Genomic DNA, 21,149 nt, shown 5'->3' with positions numbered 1-21,149 from the left:
ATGTTACAAAATATTTTATATCATTATACTTTGAAAATACAAAATAACAGTTGTTTTGTAGATATGAGATTTAGGAGAAACATACATTATATATTTTTTTCTTTACATACATTATATATATATATATGTAAATTTACATGATTATTAATTTATGATATTATTGGGACCATATTTTACATGGTGATTTCAGAAAAATTATTATCTTATTATCTTATCGAATTTTGTTATTTTTTACATTGGCTCGACTTGTGACTGACAAAATTTATTAATTTATAGTGTTTATTAATTTATAGAGTATTAATTTATAGAGGTTTTACTTTATTTTTTGCTTCATATCCTTTCGATTTTGCTTTGGATCGTTGTCTCAATTAATTTTACAGCAAAATAATTGAACCCACCATTTCATATTCAAATTCACCATTTTATAGTTTAAATATAACGAAATTTGGAATAGATAGAGCATAAACAAATGAACAAACAAACGTATGAACTGATCTTAGAATAGGCACAACCGTATGAGACGAACATACTAATCCATTCACCACTACCTCGTGTAGCTGGTATTATTATAGTCTACCATCTCTCTCTCATCTAACCGGTATTGCACTCCCTTGATTATTATGATAACAATATATAAATGATTAGACAATTTTCTTCTCATGATGTCTTATTTAGTTTAAATTTCAGTAGTAACATACAAAATGCACACAATGACGATTCTAATAAATTATTGATCCACTAAGAAATTAATATGAAATTTTTTGACTAAATCCATGGATGGCTTAAAAACTTCATGGATGTAACGTTTGGAATTTTGTTTTGTTCTTTAACGATGGAACCCCACTTTGTCCTTTTAAGATTCTTGCCCGACAAAGTACAAATCATTCGCAGAAGAAGTAAAATGTTCAACTTTTTATTACCATTGTTCCCACGCCAGATTTACACTTTTACCACTTATTGATTCTTGTTTATTATGGTCCACACGGTGAATCTGAATCATGTGATTTGTCATTACATTAGCTTTTTAGATTTTCTTTTTCTTTTCCCTTAAGAAATATATAAGTATTTTAGTTTCCACTAAAACTTCAATTTGCCGTGATTCTTTTTCTTTTTTTAAACTTTTGGGTCAAATTAATTTATTATGATTTTATAGTAGCTAGGGATACCATAAATAAATTACACAAAATGAGTGGAGAAAATAAATTAATTATTATTTAAAAACAATAATTAATTTCAAAATTTCATTTTTTATAAAAAAATAATAACCAAGTAAGAGATACATTTATGTTCAAATGATGAGTATTAATTTCGTATGATTTTGAATCAAAAATTTAATTCCAATAATGTACTTTGAAAAACAAATATTCCAAAGCTTATCTATGTTTAAGAATCACAAACTCTATAAATATGGTTTTTTTATCATCACCACAAGAAAATCTCAACACAAACTTCACGTGTCTCTGCAAAAATAAGACTATGTGCATTGGCGTCCTTTTGCTCCGTCCTCCATGATTTTTGTTTTAAAAATAAATGAAAAATGGTCCATTAACGAAGAAACGTATCTTCAAAGGGGACGTTTTTCGTCCGTCGACTTGGCCACGTGGTTGTTTGTGATTGGCTTTCTCTCCTAACCCTCTTTCTCTAAGCGTACCCGATCCTGCTTTCGAATCTTGGTTCCGAGACTCCGGTTATCTCGAGCTCCTCGATCACCGCACATCCGCTGCAGCTGCCGCCGCTTCCTCCTCTGCACCCGTATCAACCTCGGCTGCCGCAACTTCCTCTGCCTCCGATGATGTCGTTTCCTCCATTACCGGTGGTTTCTTTGCTTCTCTCTTGTCTCGGCTCGTCACTGTTTCTTCTCTTCTGACTATCAACCCTTTCTCCAAGCTCTCCGCCGATGACTTTTCCGGAGATACGCCACCGTGGACCACCGGTTTCTTTGGCAATTGCGACTCTTATTCGTTCCCGTCGTCTTCTCAGCAAGCGAGGATGAGAGTTCATGAGAATATCAAACGATTCGCTAGGAATTACGCTACCCTCTTCATCGTCTTCTTCGCTTGTGCACTGTATGGTTCTATTTACTCTTTTAATTGGATAAAGGCTAAACCTTTAGATTTTTAGAGGTTAAAGTATGAATCTTGAAATTGGGTTTGGAATTAAAGTGTTGATTTTTTTGGTGCTTGTAGGTATCAGATGCCACTTGCATTGGTGGGATTGTTAGCAAGCTTAGCACTTTGGGAGCTTTTCAAATACTGTAGTGATAGATGGAAGTTTGATCGTCACCCTTCCATGAGGAAGTTCTCAATCGGTATTGGTCAGTGTGGTGAGTCTTTCGATTGATTTTGTTCCTAGTTGTTTCTAATTGAAGATAGGAACTATGGTGGCAGCATTTGTGGTTCTGCAACTTGTCTACAGTCACAGAATGCTGAAAACGGTTAGATATGAATTTGATTGTTTTGTTTAATCACTTGAGCTTATATTACTCTGATAAGTTTATGCTGCTCACTGTAGTAGTCTAGAGAAACTATCTAGAATGTTTTGAACTGAAACTATCTAGAGATATTGTGTTTTGCGTGTTTTGTTGCAGAAACGAGGAAAATGAGAAATGCGCTTGAACCGTTAAATCAAGAAATTTAATTGGAAGAATGCACAACAATCAATTTCTCCGTTGATGGGAATGTTCATTGTTTTTTGGATGAGAACGCCATTAATCTCGTCTTCTCTTTCTCAAAAATCCAACTCTTGGTCTATCTGCTTCACGCTGAACAGGCTAGCCAAGGTTGCTTTCACTCGGGAGTTTCAAACGGAGGTGTCTCAGTCTTTGGCTTGTGGTCCTATGTTTTCCGGCTACGCGACCACTATCCTACGCCGGATGCTGGCAGAGAGGAGAATTAGCAGGTCTGATTCTGGTCTTACTTCTTTCATTTGCCTGATTCTTGTTTTACTTCTTTTGTCGGTATGAATGTTGAGCCCTATTATATACTTCTGCTTGAATTGGTTCAATCACGCTATGATCATTTCTTATGAGGTTGTATAAAGTCGGAAGCTTTACGTTGATTGATAGATCAAATTTTTGGTTCTTCACCTGACCTGCAACATGTTTCTAGCTTTCAGGTGGAGAGTCAGAGAAAGAAAGAGAAGCTGGATAAGACACTAAAGGGTCTGTGTGTTACTGGGAGGTTGAAAGAAGCTGTTGGGTTATTGTGGCGTAGCGGGTGGTTGCAAGTCCAGCCTGAGACTTATGTTGTGATGTTGAGGACTGTGAGAATAGGCCAGCAGGGGTCAAAGCTACAAAGGCAAAAAGAAACAATGCTCAGTCCACAAACACGAAGAGTCTTGCTGAGTATAAGATAATGAAGATTAATTTTAAAATTTCTATGTGTTGAATAAAATGTTTGTTTTTCTTTTCATGTTTTATGTTTTCTGTTTTTGTTTTTAAGTTGAATAAAATTTCTAAATTTTGAAAATATTATTAATTTATTCGGGGGACCAAATACAAATAGACACCAATGCTCATACTAAAAATAAGAAATTCTCATAATAATATTATTAATCTTGGGGGACCAAAACCAAGTATACACTAATGCCCATGCTCTAATAGACTTGTGCAAGGAATACTCTTGCGAAGGTACGTACATGCACATACTCTTCTCTCGATAGAAGTAAACTCAATATCTTCTTGTTTTTTGGCAATCAAACTCAATATCTTTTTATATTTCGTAATTCATACAAACCTCAAAGTGCATATATATATTCGTAAAAAACAAAATCACAAAACCAAAATTCATGGTGTTTTCTTATTTTTTGGTCATCTGCTCAATTGATTCATAGCTCTTTTCTTCAAAGGAACGATTATCATTGATCCTAATTTTAGGGTATAGATATCGAATCCACTTTTCTAGTTACATACTTCTACGTAGTTAATTCCTGACAAAGACCAATCTTACAAACCAAAAACTATTTAATTATCTATAAACCCCTTTACTTTTATTATCTCTTAAATTTACATACTTAACGTTTTGGATTTTCATTTACATTCTCTAATTTCTAACATATTTGCATCTTGTTTAGGGATATTTATTAAAATAGGGCTTTTGTGTACCAAATATTTGAAATTAAGAAATGTAGCCCGTACCAAAAATACAGTTTTGGCCCTCTCATTTTCTTCTCCTTTCTCCTCATCTTACGATAACCATCTCTCCCCTATCCCAATCTAAACTCTGGCTTCTTCTCCCGACAACAACCATGCTTCTCACCATTATGCTCCATCATCACCATCTTCATCACTTTCAACACTAATTCTTTAGCTTCCAAAACACAAATCGCTCTGTCGTCAATACCATTCAATCCAATGAATTTATGGATTTAATTCCTTTAGATGAAAAAAACTAAATCATAAAGGGATACTATCCAAAGAACCCAAGGGCTCCAGTCACAAACATTTAAAATTTCATTAGATTCTCCTAAATTACATCCTCTATTGAATACTACGTACTACTTCAAAATTAGGTTCCATTTGAGCGACCGACAAAAGAAAAGATATTTGGCAAAATAAGATGGGGAAATTTGATATAAAACAAAATCTAGGGATGTCTTTGTCAAAAAGGTAAGATACTGGGGTTGATTGAGTTCATAAAACAAAAACCAAAAGATATAAAAAGTGTTTTTTTTTTTTTTTGGGTCGAGTCTGTGAAAGAGAGAGAGAGAAGAAGGTATCTTTAAAGAGAGAAGTCGTGAAGGCTCTCTTCTTGAACGATGCGTTGAACAAAGGGAGAAAGAAGGCGAGTGAGACCAACCCAACCTTTTAAAACAATGGCGAAAATATCTTTCCTCTCTTCATATTCTTCTTCTTCTTCTTATCACGATCCTCATTATAAACCCTAATTTTCTCACAGTTTCTTTCCTCTCTAACAACTTCTCCGATCTCCGATACCATTTTTTTTCTCCGGCTAGGGGTAATCGATTGATCTGCATTCTCCGATTTTATCTTCTCTTTGTTTGAATTTTTCTCTGGATTTTGTTTTTGGTTCTGAATTTTTTTTAAAATTTTTTGGTTTGTAGAGATGACGGAGGCGACGAAGGTCTTGTATATAGTGGTGCGTGACGAAGAAGGTGATGATGATGATAATGGAGATGATTCGTTTCGTTATACGCGTCCTGTTTTGCAGAGTACTCTTCAGCTTATGGGATGCAAAGCTCGTCACGCCTTCAAGGTTATTTTCGATTTCGATTTTTTAATTCAATGTTGAGTCTCTTATGTGTATTTTTGATTGTCCCGATTGCGAATTGAGGTTGGATCAGTGATGTGTATAGATCGAGAAAGGAGTTAGAATGATCTTTTACATTTGTTCTTACTTGTCTAATGCTACAATTTTGTATATGTACTTGACTGAGTCTTTTTGTTTATCTCTGATTTCGAAATTTTGTATACTAGTATTGAGCTTGCTGCTGTGAGAATTAAACCCATATTAAATTTCAGGATTAGAGTGGTCTCGATTCAGTTGTATTTTGTAAAATAGCGATTTCCTTTTATGTAAAATCTCTTTTGGTATCCCTGGCATGACTTGTTGTGCATGTGAATGAGTTAATATGTGTTGGAGTTGATGGTCAGGAGAAAGAGTTTGTGGCTATATATATTCATAAGTGACCAGTTTTTCATTCCTTGATGTATTCCTGATAATCTGTATGTGTTTTTTTCTCTGTTGGCAGATCAGCCGTAGGGTGTTTGAGTTAATAAGAAGTGAGGGATCTTGTAGTACCTCACCAGAGCATGGGAAGGAACCTAAATTCGCAAAGGAAAATGGTGGTTCAACTTGTGTAGAAAAACTTAATCGTTTGGTTGCTGATGATGTTGATGTTGACAAGAATAAAAGTAAACCATTTGAGATGTACAAAAGACGGACAACTGTTGTTGTTTCACGAGAAATATTCTTAGATGTTGTGTGTGATGCCCTGGCTGAGTACAAGTATGTTGGTCGCGATCAAAGGGCAGATTTGATTCTGGCATGCAGGTAAAATTTCTTAACTTTTGGAATATATCTTGATAGGTTATGTCAGGAAAAGTGATGGCATATGGAATCTGCATATGTCTTTGGTTTTTGTCATAATTTCTTCTTTTAAATGCATAAAATATATTTATGTGCCTTTCTAAGATATTCTGTAGACTTTTTATGGCTATCTAGGGGATAGGGAGTGTATCTATGATTATGAAATAGTAGCCAGACTGTTTCTATTGAACGACCAGTAAAGAGATGTGATCTTGCACGTAGATCTCTTTTATTGTTGTAAAGTCGTAGCTGGTCATGCTTTTCCTATATATCAACTGTTCTCTCATGCTATGCTCATATTTATCTTCATACTTTCCCATGGACGGCTGTAATTTTATTTGTTATCCATAAAATTTTGCTGTGCATTGGATTTGCTATTTCCCACTTATATATCATGTCCTGACACTGTCGTTTTTCATCTTTTTTACACATTGTTCTACAAACTCTTCTTATCTCTTGCAGAATCCGAGAAAGGAAAGAATCTGTAACTGTGTTACTTTGTGGCACCAGTGGCTGTGGTAAATCTACATTGTCTGCGTTGCTGGTAAGTTTTCATTCCCTCTGTTTGTATGCTTTATATCGACACTAAGAAGCTCTCTTCTTCTTTTCTGATATACATTTTTTCAGAGTGAAAAGTCGTAAGGTGTATCTGGTTTCATTGTGTTCTTAATCAGATGCAATATGTAAATATGTGTTACAGGGTAGCAGGCTGGGGATTACGACTGTGGTATCAACCGACTCTATAAGGCACATGATGCGGAGCTTTGCTGATGAGAAGCAGAATCCTTTGCTGTGGGCTTCAACATACCATGCTGGAGAGTGCCTTGACCCTGTGGCAGTTGCTGAGTCAAAAGCCAAAAGAAAAGCCAAAAAGTTGAAAGGCTCTCGAGGTGTAAACTCCAATACCCTAAAGACGGATGCTGGATCAAACTCAAGCACCAATGATTTGTTAAGTGATAAGCAGATGGCTGTAGAAGGGTATAAGGCACAAAGCGAGATGGTGATTGACAGTCTCGATAGGCTCATTACCACATGGGAAGAGAGGAAAGAATCGATAGTTGTTGAAGGGGTCCACTTAAGCCTTAACTTTGTGGTAAGTCTTACCTGTATCTCAGTACACAATGTGATCATGGCTACTAGTACTAGGTCTTTTAAATCTAACTTTTTCTTTTCTTTTTTCCTTTGTGCAGATGGGACTGATGAAAAAGCACCCTTCGATTGTTCCCTTCATGGTATACATCGCCAACGAGGAGAAACACTTGGAACGGTTTGCAGTCCGAGCCAAGTACATGACCTTGGACCCAGAGAAGAATAAGTATGTAAAATATATACGTAACATCAGAACAATACAGGATTATCTATGTAAACGAGCTGACAAACATCTCGTTCCTAAGATAAACAACACAAATGTTGACAAGAGTGTGGCTACAATTCACGCGACGGTCTTTGGTTGCCTGCGTAGACGTGAAACAGGAGACAAGCTCTACGATATAACCACAAACACCGTTTCTGTTATCGACGACGAGCACAGAAACCAATGTGCAGCCAATTCATTAAGTTCAAAGGGAATGTTTCAGGTGATCCAAAGACAAGGCTCCTCTAGGCGTTTTATGGCTCTTTGCAATACTGATGGTACTGTAGCAAAAACTTGGCCTGTTGGTTCTCTTGATAAGATCAGGAAGCCCGTCGTCGATACTGAGACAGAGGGTAGATCAGAGCATCAGCTACATAAAGTTGAACCAGTGAATCTTCAGTTTGGTCACTTTGGGATCAGCGCATGGCCCAGTGATGGCGCAACTAGCCATGCCGGGAGTGTGGATGAGTCAAGAGCAGATTTAATTGAAACCGGCAGCAGGCATTACTCTTCTTGCTGCAGTTCGCCACGGATATCTGATGGGCCTTCGAAAGAGGTATATCCTACACTAATCAATGTGTAAAGACGTAATTGTTTTGCATTTTGTGAAGGTTGTTTACCATGTCCTCCATGCAGCTGAAGGAGGACCAGTCTGTAAATGGGAGCGATGAAGATGAAGAAGGCGACGATGATTTTCCTGAGCCAGATTCTGATGAAGATCTTAACGATAACAATGACGAACGCAACCGTGACGAGGTAACCAAATCCTGATTCCTTGGGAGATGTTAATTCTATTTATCATGTTTTTAGTGTAGCTTCCCGTTAGTTATAAGACTCTTACATTAATCTTAAACCAGGTTGGATCGGTGGATGAGGAATCGACAAAGTCAGATGAAGAGTACGATGATCTGGCAATGGAAGACAAGAGTTACTGGACAGACAACGAAGAAGAAGAATCTCGAGACACAATCTCCATGGTGTCCGAAAACAACCACAAGGAGACTACAAAGCCAAACAAAGATGACAAATACTCCCAAAACCTCGATCTCTTCCTCAGGACAGCGAACAAGCCATTAACTGAATCCCTTGAGCTCACAAGTGAATACGGGAACAGAATGGGAGTACCCACCTCGGATAAAGCAAAGACGAGGAAACGTTCTCTTAGTATTCCGGCTCTCAGGAAACATTGTTCAATCATAGATGATCAGATTTTGGCTTAATCAGACCGATCCAGTTCATTGAGTGCATCGTGACCTCTTTACCTGTGTTGTTTTGTTTTTGTTTTTGTCCTTTCCGTTTTTTTTTGTGTTTTAACTTTTAAGTAACTTTTAACCCTATCAGTTAGCTTAGGTTTCTAAAACTGATTGAAGTGTTTAAATAAAATTTGCTAATCTTATCCATCTCTGCACCATTTTACTTAATCTATATTGGTTTTTCTGAAACTACTTACCAAAGAATCCTAGTTAATGTTTCTTCTAATCACTAAAATTGATAGTGGTTTTATGTAAAAACTATATTATGTGTTATTTTGGGTACTTACTTTAGATTCGTTAACTTTTGTCTGGTTAAATCATGAGACTGACACTTCCCAGGGGTAGAGCTATAAATTAATTCATGTATCATTTAACTCTGCAAGGTACTTGGCATTAAGCACGATCTTTTATACATACATCAATAACCAAACAAACATAGGAAATGTTAGATTGCATTGTATGTAATTGAAGTCGAGTATGCACAAGAGGTGATAGGAAAAAGACTCAAAGAGGAGACCATTTTGAACCAAGTAGACGATAAAATCTCACTCAGATTCCAATTCGGCAAATCGGATTCCGTTTAATGAGACCGAGATCCACCTGCGACAGAAAACCGAAATGTGGATTTGAGTATGTATGGCAATGGAAAATAAGGGAATGGCTAACTAAAAATGTCGTTAAGAAGAAAAACACCATTGTAGTTACCTTGTGTCCGAACAAATCTCGTATGTTCTCGATACCATATAATGTCATTGTTGGCCTGGTTGGTTTTATGAACACAAATCAAAAGAAAAAAATATATATATCAGCAATGAACACATGAGATGTTGTTTGTGGGTGAAATTCAAAAATCATTACCTTTCAAGCCCAAGACCCCAAGCTATGACTTGGACATCTTCAGGTAGACCCATCGGTCGGAGCATTTCAGGTCTGAACATTCCAGAATTTCCAATCTCCACCCACTTCCCTAACTTTTCATGGTAACTGAAATCCAGTAACAACAGTAACAACAGACAGGGTTATCTCTCGGTAAATTAAGAAAATATCTTAGTCTACACATTATAAATTTATCATAGATTTCATCTGTAGTTACCTGATGATCTCCATACTTGGCTCAGTGTAAGGGTTGTAAGCTGGCTTGAACAGCAGCTTTGTCATACCTAAAAAAAACATAAACGCATGAGATTTTTGTTTCTCTCTCTTGTGTATGAGTACCAAACAGCGAAACTAAGGAAGCGTTTACCTAAGCGTGCGAAGAAATCTTTTAGTACACCAATCAGGTCTCCCAGTGTAAGTCCCCGGTCACATATTAAACCTGATCAAAACATAAGACACCATTAATATGAAAAATTCATAAAAGGTTACCGAACCAACTGAAGCTAATCTAATCAGTAGTACTATATATACCTTCCATTTGATTGAACTCTGCTAGATGGGTCCGATCAACAGCCTCGTTTCTGAACACACGATCAATCGAGAAATACTTCTTCGGGACAAAAGGTTTCTACACACAGATACAAAAATTTAGTAAACAGAACACAGTTATGGAATTGAGAATTGAAACGACTAAGTAAGCTAATAGTCTAGTCAAACCTGTGCTAGTGCATTAAGCATCCTAGAAGAAACAGCTGTTGTGTGAGTTCGGAGAAGGTTCTTGTTTGCTTCTTCTCTCTTCCAATCACAATCATACCTTCAATGCAAAAAGGTCATGTCAATAAGATTACAAAATTAGTTGTAATTAACCAGAAATATACAAGTCATTATTATAATTTACCCTCTTGATCCATATCCATCAGACTCATGAACACGTTTCACCCTCTCAACATAATCTTCTGGAAGTGTTCTTGTCGTACAAGGAGCTACATTGAATCAAAGGAAGTTTTACAAGAGTTAAAGATAGTCATTGGGATGCCATCAAGCAACAGAGACTTAAGTACACTCAAAAGATTCGAACCTTTGAGAAAGAAAGTGTCGTGAGAATCTCGAGCAGGGTGCTGCTGAGGCTGGAACAATGCATCAAAATTCCAGAAGCTACAATTTTACAAGGAAACAGGTTCAGATCAGTACAATAGCAATAACAAGTGTCTCTAATAACATCTACCTAAGCCTTATATATACCTGCTCTCCACAAAGTTATTTGTTGGCATCTCTTCAAACCTGTAATTACCACAGAAAGGCCACCATTAAGATTAACCAGAAATATAGGAATAATGAAAAGAAAAACTACATTATATATTCCAAGAGTCTCACTCACCCCATCTGAACAAATATGTCTTTGAACTGCTTCCTCACCTGAGACAGAGTTTAAGAAGTTTGTTATTAAGTAAAAAAGCCTACACAACAAAAGTGATCATACAATAATTTTGTTGTTGTTGTCAGCTTACCTTGAGAAGAGGGTGAAGAAGACCAGCCTTAACAGGAGCTCCTTTAGCATTGAAGTTATGCTCTTTAAACTCTAACTCTTTCCAGCTGCAGGAGAGTGTACGATACCAATGTTACTGTAATAATTTTAACATATGTACAGTTGAAAAGAGGCAAGGGAAATAGGACAAACTTTTGTAGATTTTCTCGAGTCAAATCGGTTGACACTATCGTTCTCTCGGGAGCATAGTTAGGACCTTTCTTTATGCAACAAAACCCATTCCACTTCCTGGAAACATAGAAAGAATATAAACATCTTGATCAAAATAAAAAAAAATATTCTAAACAAAATACAAAAGATAAAGTAGAGAATCAAATTACACTTCTTTGATGAAATTTCTGCCTTTGAGAAAATTGATACCGTCATTGTCAATAACCTGAGAGGTAGAAGAAAGAGACACTCAATGATAAAGCCAAAAGCAATATATACAAAATTCTCTCTACTTAATTAATGTACATGATACAAACCTTCCCTTGTTGTATCTCTAGAAGCATTCTTTTCACTTTATCTTCTACATGTTGAACCTACAATAAAATATATGGCTCATGAGATGAGAGCTATTGATGTAAGTAGACTACAATAAACCAAACATCTAAACAAAGAGATTAAAGGGAATAAACGAAACATTAAACTTAACAATTTCAGAACAGTTTCTTTAACAATTACCTTCCTCGAGACTTGCTTGTTTTCCAATTCCAACCACTTGTATTCTTTAGCATATTTCCAAGCAAAATCCATCGATTTGCCTAGCTTTTTCTGTAAAATTATCAAGAATTTTTAAGGACGTTTTTTTTTTCTTAATTGCATGATGACTAAGGTTACAAATCCCACTGTGAATACCTTGAGCTCAACCATTGATATGCTACCTTCTTCTGGTACAGCTAAGAAAAGTTGTACCTCCGGTGATCCTTGTGCAGCATACTTCTGTAACATCCGCGAACCGGAATTCCGGTTTGGGATGTGCATCGATCGATGCTGGAGGAGCATCGGTCGATGCTGACTCAATTTCCTGCGTTTTGACTTAAGTTAGGCAAATGGAAAGGAGAAAAACCCTTAAGTCGTTTTTTGTCTCATTAGACGACTTTAGCCATTTTTGAGAGAAAAGAGAAGAGAGAAAGTGTTCTTGAGCGTTCTTGAGGTTTTTGGGAGATTTCAAGCTGTTCCTGTAGAGATCTGTAGCTGGGATCGTTGTAGGAGCTTCTTAGGAACGTTTTCTTCCTGTGTTTGGGTCGGATTCCTTATGTGGCAAAGGTAAGTGCATGACCATGGCTTATCAAGGCTGGAGATTACTCTGATCTGTTTGTTTCTGCGTTGTTAGGCTTGTTAGTATGTTTTTTGAGGCGCTGGGAAGCTTTTTTGTGGCTTGGGATCGTTTCTTGTGGTTGCAGGAACGGAGATCCAGCGAGAAGCTTCAGGGAAAACAATGCTCGCATGAGCATCAGTCGATGCACTATGTGCGTCGGTCGATGCTAGTGCGAGGTCGATGCGATTAGGGTTTCCGCGTGATTTCGAGCATGTGTGGATCGATGCAAGTGGGAGCATCGGTCGATGCAGTTGAACCTTGTGTCGATCGATGCATACCCTGTGTCGGTCGATGTTGGTTTCTGATGGTGTCGGTCGATGCAGAGCCTGGTTTGTTTGTTGATTGTTGTTTGATGGTTAGAGTTTCTCTATTGCTTGTGTGTATAGCCCAGTAGATGAGAGGATTGCCTTACTGAGTGTTTATAAAATACTCATGCATTGCAATTTGTGTTTGTGATGCAGGTAAGGGCAAGGTGTGATCGTGGAATCAAGGCAATGAAGAGGAGGTTGTTAGAGTTGAGCCCTATAATGTTGTTTAGGAATGTTGGTTCTCTGTTTTATGCTGTTTGGATCATTAGTTTATGATTGAATTATTTATTGGTTATTGGTATATGTTTTCTGTTGTTGGTTGTGTTTGTGGTTAGGTGACTAGTGAGTATAGGACTAGTAGTTGTAGTGTTTTTTTTATTATTATTTATTATTAAAAAAAAAAACGGGTCAGATCGTTTCAATTTCTTTCCTTCTTCAGTCAAAACCCATGTCACCACCCTCGTAATTTCCTGTAGAGATAAATACTCAGATTAAAATCTACTTAACCCTGTAAGTTCTCTCCTCTGTCCCCATAGAGACGGATACAAGATCTCTAAGATTACGATAATGCCGAAAGAGAGTACGTACCTGAGCATCGATGTAACGAAAAGCTTGGAGCCTTTTGATGACGTCCTTGACTTGATCATGATCAAGGTTGTGGTCGGAAGAGAATTGACCAGAATCAGGGATCTGCGCATTGTTCTGTAGGAACCCTAGTATCGCTCTCTCTGTTTCTGCCATAATCTCGTATCCTGAAATATTGGATTTCAAGGTAAGGGTAGCCAAAAGACCCTAAAATCGACTTATAAAAGGTTTCTTCTTTGGTGAGAGTTGCGCGACATAACAAAGCCAAAAACGGTGCTGTTTCGTTAAATAGATCAAAGGGAAGAAAACTTTGTTTGTATGAGAAGAGTTTTGATCGGCGGTGCATATTACTCTTTAAATAATTGGGGTTATTGGTTTGAGATTTGAATAGAGTTTTAAAAATTTTAAATGTTATCTAGAATATGTTGTTATTAGATCAAGATTTTAATGTTATTAGTTTGTGATTTGTAAAAAATCATTTAAAATCTTAACATATTTGGGTTATTGGATTTAGACTTTTATAAAATCATTAAAAGTTTTGTGTTATTCAATTAAAACAAAATAATCTAGGATTGTTAATGAGTTCAATTATTATTTTATTGGTTCATGATTTTAGACACTTTCTTTACAAAATAAAGTCATGGAAAATATCATAAAAATACAGAGCTTGTTTGGAAGACTTTACAAAAATTTTGAAAACTAATCAACAAAGCTCTCTAGCAATCTTTAACAATATTTCACTTATTTATTTTTAATGATTTTGTTGAGCTCTTCAAAAATCTTCATAAATTTCAAACTAATATCACCCCCTAATACTCTTTAAAATATTAATTGCTATAAATTAATATATTTTTCAGCTTTTAAGTTGGGCAGTACAATTTTGGATACAATTTGATAAAATAATAAAATAATAATTTTTTTGAAAATCTTTTATAAAAATATGGTCCCATCAATAATATAAATTAATAATTATATAAAATTATCAAAATTTATGGATATATACACACTAATTTTTGTTAGAGTTCATTTCTAATATTTTTACTATATAAAAACTTTGAGTATTTTCTTTAAAATATAGTAATAATAATTATTATTCTATAAAAAGATTAGTTATATTAATTCAATCTTATTTTTACTCTTTCTTTTGAAAAAATTACCAAATTAAGAAAGTCTCTCTATTAATTATTAATTATTAATTTATTGATAAATTAAAACCTCCTTAAATTAATAAATTTTCATGGTCCCAACTTTATTAATTTATAGAGGTTTTAATGTATGTAAAGTTTACATTTTTTTTGGGGTGGAAATATGTAAAGTTTAACATTGTAGACACATGATGAGAAGAGTTTTAATCGCCGATGCATATTACTCTTTACTTAAGTTTGATACTTTGATTAGACAAAAATATATCTTATTAATTGTATAGATATGATCTTGACATGTGTCAATTCTAAAATTATTAAAACATTTAAAAAACTAAAAATTAAAAAGTAAAAGTTATAAACCTAGTTTAAAAAGGAAATCTACTAACTTAAATTTGTTTATTCCTTTTTAAATATTTTAATTTAATTATGTTGTAGTATTTTTAGATTTTAGTTAAGTTATTTAGTTAAATTTGATTTTTATTAGAAATTCGTGATGATTTTAAAATGTTTTTTATATTATTTTGTATTTTTTTTTCTTTAGTTAAGGATATGTAAGATCAATATTTATTCTTTTTAAAAAAATATATATATTTTAATGTTAGTGTATTTTTAAATTATTTCTTATTTTATATTTTATATCTCTAAATTATCTAAGACTCATATATCGTCTTGCTTATAATTTTTTCTTTTTAATTCTTATTATGTCAAATTAACTATCTTTCAATTTCTCAAATTGCAATCATGTTAGTTTTTTATCTACAATTTTTTTGATTAAACAATTTTAGTGAAATATTTTAGTGGTTATACAAACTATCACAAACAAATTTTAGTGGTGAAAAAGAATTATGTCAAAGTGAAAGTATATGAACAAAAATTGGTTTAATTAGTTCACAAAGACTTAGGTGGTGATAAAGAACAAACGTTAACAATAAAATGTTTTTTGATATAAGAATAAACGTTAACAGTAAATGTTTTTTATATATTTATTTTCAGAAAATATATTGCATTTACTAAAAAATACTAATAAATTCTTTTAAAATGACATTTTGAAAATCCTCTCATGGAAACGGGTCATCGAACGGGTCCTAGTACAATATAATAAATTGAATCCTAGTGTTAACATATACTTTGATTAGATGTATATTGATTGGCATAGAAGTTTAGTTCCTACAATATTGGGCTTAAACTGAAACTCGTTAAAACCCAATTTTATTTTAGCTTAATGGCTTCTAATGTTTCACATATACTGTAGTTTTTTAAGTTAGGTTACTTTTGAAATTGTTTTTAAATAAGACTATTAATTTCCACAACCCAAAAGTTGTGGTAGTACGTTTTCATGTTTCTACAGCCGAAAAAGGAAGAAACAGAAATAGGCGGTATACTTGAAAAATATGTACGGTAGATGTGGATTTAGATTTAAATATAATTGTGGAAAGACTCCAAAACTACAACCAACCAAGCCAAAAAAATCCTCGCTACCACAACAAAATCCTATACCAACCACCATGACTGATTAACAAATAAACAAATATTATTGTCTAGGTTCATTATTATTCGCTTTAGAATGGATGAGCAAAAGATTTCGGTGAACTTGAGAAACGATGAGTTAAATGAAGAAACAAAGACTCTCATCTCTTCACTTCCTTCGGACAAAGATTCCAGTGGAAAAGATGTTTGTAAGTACCAAGGATGTTAGTATACTCACCATGCTCTACAAGCTGTCCTCAGATTCCAAAAAAACTTCAAGCCTCAAGACACCGATGTCATTGTTGCTTCGTTCCCTAAATGTGGCACAACTTGGCTTAAAGCACTTACATTCGCACTCCTTCATAGATCAAAATACTCTTCTCTTCATGATCATCATCATCCTCTTCTTTCTGATAACCCGCACGTTCTTGTACCCTATCTTGAGATGAATCTCTATTACTATAGCGAAAAACCGGACCTAACCAACTCCTCATCGTCTCCAAGGCTGTTTTCGACACACATGCCGTTACATGCGCTGCAAGAAGGTCTCAAAAATTCCACTTGTAAAATTGTGTATATGTCCAGGAACGTGAAAGACACTTTGGTTTCATATTGGCACTTCTTCTGTAAGAAACAAATTAACGATGAAGTAATAAGTAGTTTCGAGGATACGTTTGAGTCTTTTTGTAGGGGAGTCAGCCTTTTTGGACCTTTTTGGGATCAAGTCTTAAGCTACTGGAGAGGAAGCTTAGAAGATCCCAATCATGTGCTTTTTATGAAGTATGAGGAGATGAAAGCAGAACCTCATGAGCAGATCAAGAGACTTGCTGAGTTCTTAGGTTGTCCTTTTACGAAGGAAGAAGGAGAGAGTGGATCGATGGATGAGATTGTAGATCTTTGTTCTCTACGTAATCTGAGCAGTTTGGAGATCAACAAGACCGGAAAATTATATAATGGTAGAGATAACAAAACATTTTTCCGTAAAGGAGAAGTCGGTGATTGGAATAATTACTTGACTCCTGGAATGGTGAACAAAATAGACATGATCATTCAAGAGAAACTTCAAAATTCTGGTTTGAAATTCTGAGTATGTTCAGTTCTCCCATGCATTTTTTTAATAAGACTACATAATCAGTGACGAATCTACAACATCTTTTAGTATGGTGCACACCGCACATTATAATAAAAAAAAATTAAAAATTATATAAATATAAAAATAAGTTCTGTAATAAATTTTAAAACTATAAATGAAAGAAATATATTTTTCATTGCTATTTCAATTCCTACTTTATTAAATGTTTTTCTGTCAAAAAAAAATTAGACTATTGTTTAGAAACTGTTGATTATAGGTTACATTAAAAATTGGTATATGAACGAACTATATATTAAATGATAAAATAACATGATTTATAAGTTTTATGACTAAGAAATAATTTTATAAAACTAGAAAAAAATAATTCGTCTAATTAGAGAATTTTTCATATCATAAATTAATCATAAAATAATTACTTAGTATATAGATGTTTGGTGTACCTAGAACTAGGAAAAAACCTAAAACAAAAAAAACTAGATCAATTATGCTCTAATTCTCCTATGGTAAATTTCTAAAATAATTGTAGGACACTTCTATTGCACCTCGCAGACTTTTGTTACCAAAATTACGTGGGTCGTTCTTATTAATTATTTTGAATTGAAATAATTAATAACAACAACATTACGAAGTGTTATTACACCTCGCCTAATGTAATGTATCTCATCTTTACCGATATTGTGCCTTACATCTATTAAATTTTAGTTCTTTTTTCATGGGCTTAAAATAAGTCCATTACATTACTTAGTTATATATAATTATAAAATTAGAAAGCAAAAAAATTGAAAACTCGGTTAGACCGTATTCAGTAATAATTAATGCTGAATTAATGTTATGTCATATTTTAAAAATATGATATTCATTTAAATATTTCTGAACTATTTTTTTGGAAAGTCACAACAAAATATATCATTCAACAGAAAATTTGGACACAAATTTGGGAAATAATAGAAAAATTTGCTATATATCTTTTGTAAACGCACGTGTCATCTCATTGGCTAGTATGACGTGGGGGACCTAACCTCATTTTAGCATTTATAAGTTTAATTTTATATCTTTCTAGCAAGTTCAGGATCAAGTTACAAGTTGTCAAAATCTATTTGATATATTGTTTCCACATTTTGAAATTAATTAATCGAAGTATTATATTATGTGAAGAGTTTTTTTGACTTTGGACTTTAAAATTTGTTCATAAAGTTGACGAAATTTGTCAAAAAAAATAAAACATCTAAAAGAGGGAAAATTGGAAGTAGGTAATGAGAAATATGGTTTAGACTCCGTTAGTCTTTGGCTTTTGAAAGTTACATGAGAACAGAATATGCCTAATACATAACTTAGCACAGCCTGGATTTTGTGATAGAGATTGAGACGCATGATCTGTACGGTCATTATAATACTCATAGCTTTTAATTTTCATTTGATAAGAGCTTCTGACTATCTTTTTTTTTTTTTTTTAATAATTCAACAAGTTCCCGTCCCACGTATCTATATGACTTAACCAGCATCCATCGTGGTTGTGGGTTCACTTATATATATATATATATATATATATATATATATATATATATATATATATATATATGCAATCAATTATTTAATTTTGACTATCGCGTTAATCAATCAATATAAACATATATATTTTAAACCAAAAAAACATATATATGTCGTAGCCATCATTTAAATTTGATGATGTGATCAAATAAATAGCATCGAATGGCGAATGCATATATAGTCAATGTTTCTTCGGTAAAATGTAGCAATCACTTGTAGTATATAAAACCTTGAAAAATACTTAAGTTCACTTCTAGGTGAACCCCTTTGTTCACTTCCTCATTTTTAACCAATCAAAATCTTCTATATATTATTTTATTTTAAAAATAAATCAAAATTATATTAAAAAGAAAAACAAATGAAGGAAACAAAATTATGTATACTTTTAATTAAGGAAAGTTAAATATTGGCTTGATTTAGATTTTACAATTACAACAAAATTATGTGTCGGTTTGGGTTTACAATTGAGATGGTTAAGGTTTAGATTTTATAATTAGAATAAAAATTATATGTCGGTTTGGGTTTACAAATCAGATGATTAGGGTTTAGATTTTACAATTAGAATGAAATTATATGTCGGTTTGGATTTACAAATAAAATAGTTAGGGATTAGGTTTTACAATTAAAATGAAATTTTATGTGGGTTTGGGTGTACAAATGAGATGATTAGGGTTTAGATTTTACAATTAGAATGAAATTATATGTCGGTTTGGGGTTTACAAATGAAATGGTTAGGGTTTAGATTTTATAATTAGAATGAAATTATATATCGGTTTGGGTTTATAAAAGAGCGGTTTGAGTTATTAATCTTATAATAATATATACAAATTTTGTTTCCTTATTTTATAAGGAAATGAATGAATAGGTTATTAAATGTTTTGTGATATGTTAAATTATAATTGGTTAAAATAAGGAGAAGTCAACAAGGGGGTTCACCTTACGAGTGAACCCAAAAATTGTTCTAAAACCTTCAACAACGCAAATAAAATACTATGTATTTCTATATACAAATGTTTTGTAATTAATAATCAAGAAGAGAGAAGAGAGGAGGCATGAATAAGGGAAGCAACATGACGACGATCAGCTTGATGATATGCCGGTGCCCCACCGTACGCACCAGATCGAGTTAGGTTCTCGTACGGCAACACTAGATTACTTTTTGGTAGGTACACATACGTAACGTACCATATCTAGTTATATATTATGGACGGTGAAATTAGTCAATATTGTCGCATACTCGCATAGCTTAGTTGATTAGCAAGTGCTAATCGTGGACTAGAAGGGTAATAATAACCAAATATTTTTATGATTTTTAAAATGATACACTTATTTGTATAAAATTTCTAACACGGGATGACAACATTTTTACTAGTCGACGATGAGCACTTGGTTATGTCTTCGTGAGGTCTACCAAGTTGCAATTATAATTTATTAAGAGATTGACAGCGTGATACATAAACATGGAGTATTAGTATTATATAATGCGATATTGTCAACGACCATATTACATGATTTACTTCTGTTTAATTGGATATTCCTTTTGGCATACAAGAAAGTTAGCTTTTACTTTTTCCAAGTACTTATTTTAACATTCATGTTACTATGCAAATTGTAGATGCAATACCCTATTTGCTGAAACTGTTTTTAAAATGGTGGATTAGTCTACACATCCGCCAAAGTCTCTAGTCAGATATGGTTGTGGCTACTTCTCTTTAACATAAACCGACTTTAGTTGATTTTATCGATATATATTGGAAGTTTTTTTTTTTAATTTAAGAATTTTGGTATATCCGTAAATATTTACGGGGTTTAATTTAAGAAGCATGGGTGTTATGGTGTATGACACCATAAATTTTGTAATTTTCAGTTTATGTTTTGTTAGAATAACTATTTGACTCATGTCAGGAAACTATTTACACCCTTATACAAATTTTATTGGAGAGATATTTGGGTTCACCCCTGAACTTCTAAAATAAGGAAATAAAATTTGTATATATTATTATAAAATTAAAAACTTAAATTATTCTTTTATAAACTCAAACCGACATATAATTTCGTTTTAATTGTAAAATCTAAATCCTAACCATCTCATTTGTAAACCCAAACCAACATATAATTTTGTTCTAATTGTAAAATCTAAACCCTAACCATCTCATTTGTAAACCCAAACCGACATATAATTTTGTTCTAATTATAAAATCTAAAACCTAACCATCTCATTTGTAAACCCAAACTGACATACAATTTTGTTCTTACTGTAAAATCTAAACTCTAACTACCTCATTTGTAAACCCAAACCGACATATAGTTTCGTTTTAATTGTAAAATCTAAATCCTAATTCTCATTTATAAACTCAAACCAATATATAACCTTGTTTAATTGTAAAATCTACACCAAAACAATATTTAAATTTCTTTAAATAAAAATATATAAAATTTGTTTCCTTAATTTGTTTTGCTTTTTAAATTAATTTTGATTTATTTTTTAAATAAAATATTAGATAGAACATTCTGATTGGTTGAGAGACGAGGAAGTGAATCATTTTATTGACCCTATACGTTATTATAAGGACACGCTGGATATATAAAAGGAAAGTTATTTACAGAGTATTCTAATTACTTAT

General features: G+C 33.4%; 3 protein-coding genes and 1 pseudogene across 3 annotated transcripts; 3 read left to right on the top strand and 1 right to left on the bottom strand.

The window, feature by feature from the left end:
- Positions 1–1,614: 1,614 nt before the first annotated feature.
- LOC104698864 (PRA1 family protein H) lies at positions 1,615–3,467 on the top strand (the record flags this gene model as incomplete). The annotated part of the gene is made up of 4 exons (XM_087455498.1): positions 1,615–2,066; positions 2,187–2,434; positions 2,588–2,898; positions 3,108–3,467. Coding segments are annotated over 2 exons (606 nt in total), but the record flags the coding sequence as incomplete, so codon positions are not given.
- A 1,352-nt stretch (positions 3,468–4,819) lies between these two features.
- On the top strand, positions 4,820–8,801 carry LOC109124537 (P-loop NTPase domain-containing protein LPA1 homolog 2). The gene is given in 9 exon segments (XM_010516545.3): positions 4,820–4,955; positions 5,062–5,213; positions 5,710–6,011; positions 6,510–6,591; positions 6,748–7,140; positions 7,238–7,957; positions 8,038–8,157; positions 8,259–8,618; positions 8,620–8,801. Coding segments are annotated over 8 exon segments (2,151 nt in total). The 5' UTR covers positions 4,820–4,955; positions 5,062–5,063; the 3' UTR covers positions 8,644–8,801.
- Positions 8,802–9,004: 203 nt separating this feature from the next.
- On the bottom strand, positions 9,005–13,561 carry LOC104698863 (phenylalanine--tRNA ligase alpha subunit, cytoplasmic-like). Its single transcript, XM_010414250.2, has 19 exons — positions 13,276–13,561; positions 13,115–13,157; positions 11,917–12,002; positions 11,743–11,832; positions 11,544–11,600; positions 11,397–11,452; positions 11,209–11,304; positions 11,039–11,123; positions 10,909–10,946; positions 10,773–10,811; positions 10,609–10,685; positions 10,429–10,513; positions 10,248–10,344; positions 10,062–10,158; positions 9,898–9,969; positions 9,748–9,814; positions 9,513–9,638; positions 9,360–9,414; positions 9,005–9,254 (listed from the first exon to the last, which is right to left on the bottom strand). Exons 1-19 carry the CDS (start codon positions 13,426–13,428, stop codon positions 9,204–9,206), a joined length of 1,470 nt encoding a protein of 489 aa, XP_010412552.1. The 5' UTR covers positions 13,429–13,561; the 3' UTR covers positions 9,005–9,203.
- Positions 12,874–17,026, top strand: LOC104790761 (cytosolic sulfotransferase 5-like; annotated as a pseudogene).
- Positions 17,027–21,149: the final 4,123 nt, after the last annotated feature.

The sequence above is a fragment of the Camelina sativa genome, chromosome 6 (assembly GCF_030686135.1).
Source record: "Camelina sativa cultivar CO46 ecotype springtype chromosome 6, ASM3068613v1".
Lineage (NCBI taxonomy): Eukaryota > Viridiplantae > Streptophyta > Magnoliopsida > Brassicales > Brassicaceae > Camelina > Camelina sativa.
This window is presented reverse-complemented; position numbering and strand designations above follow the sequence as displayed.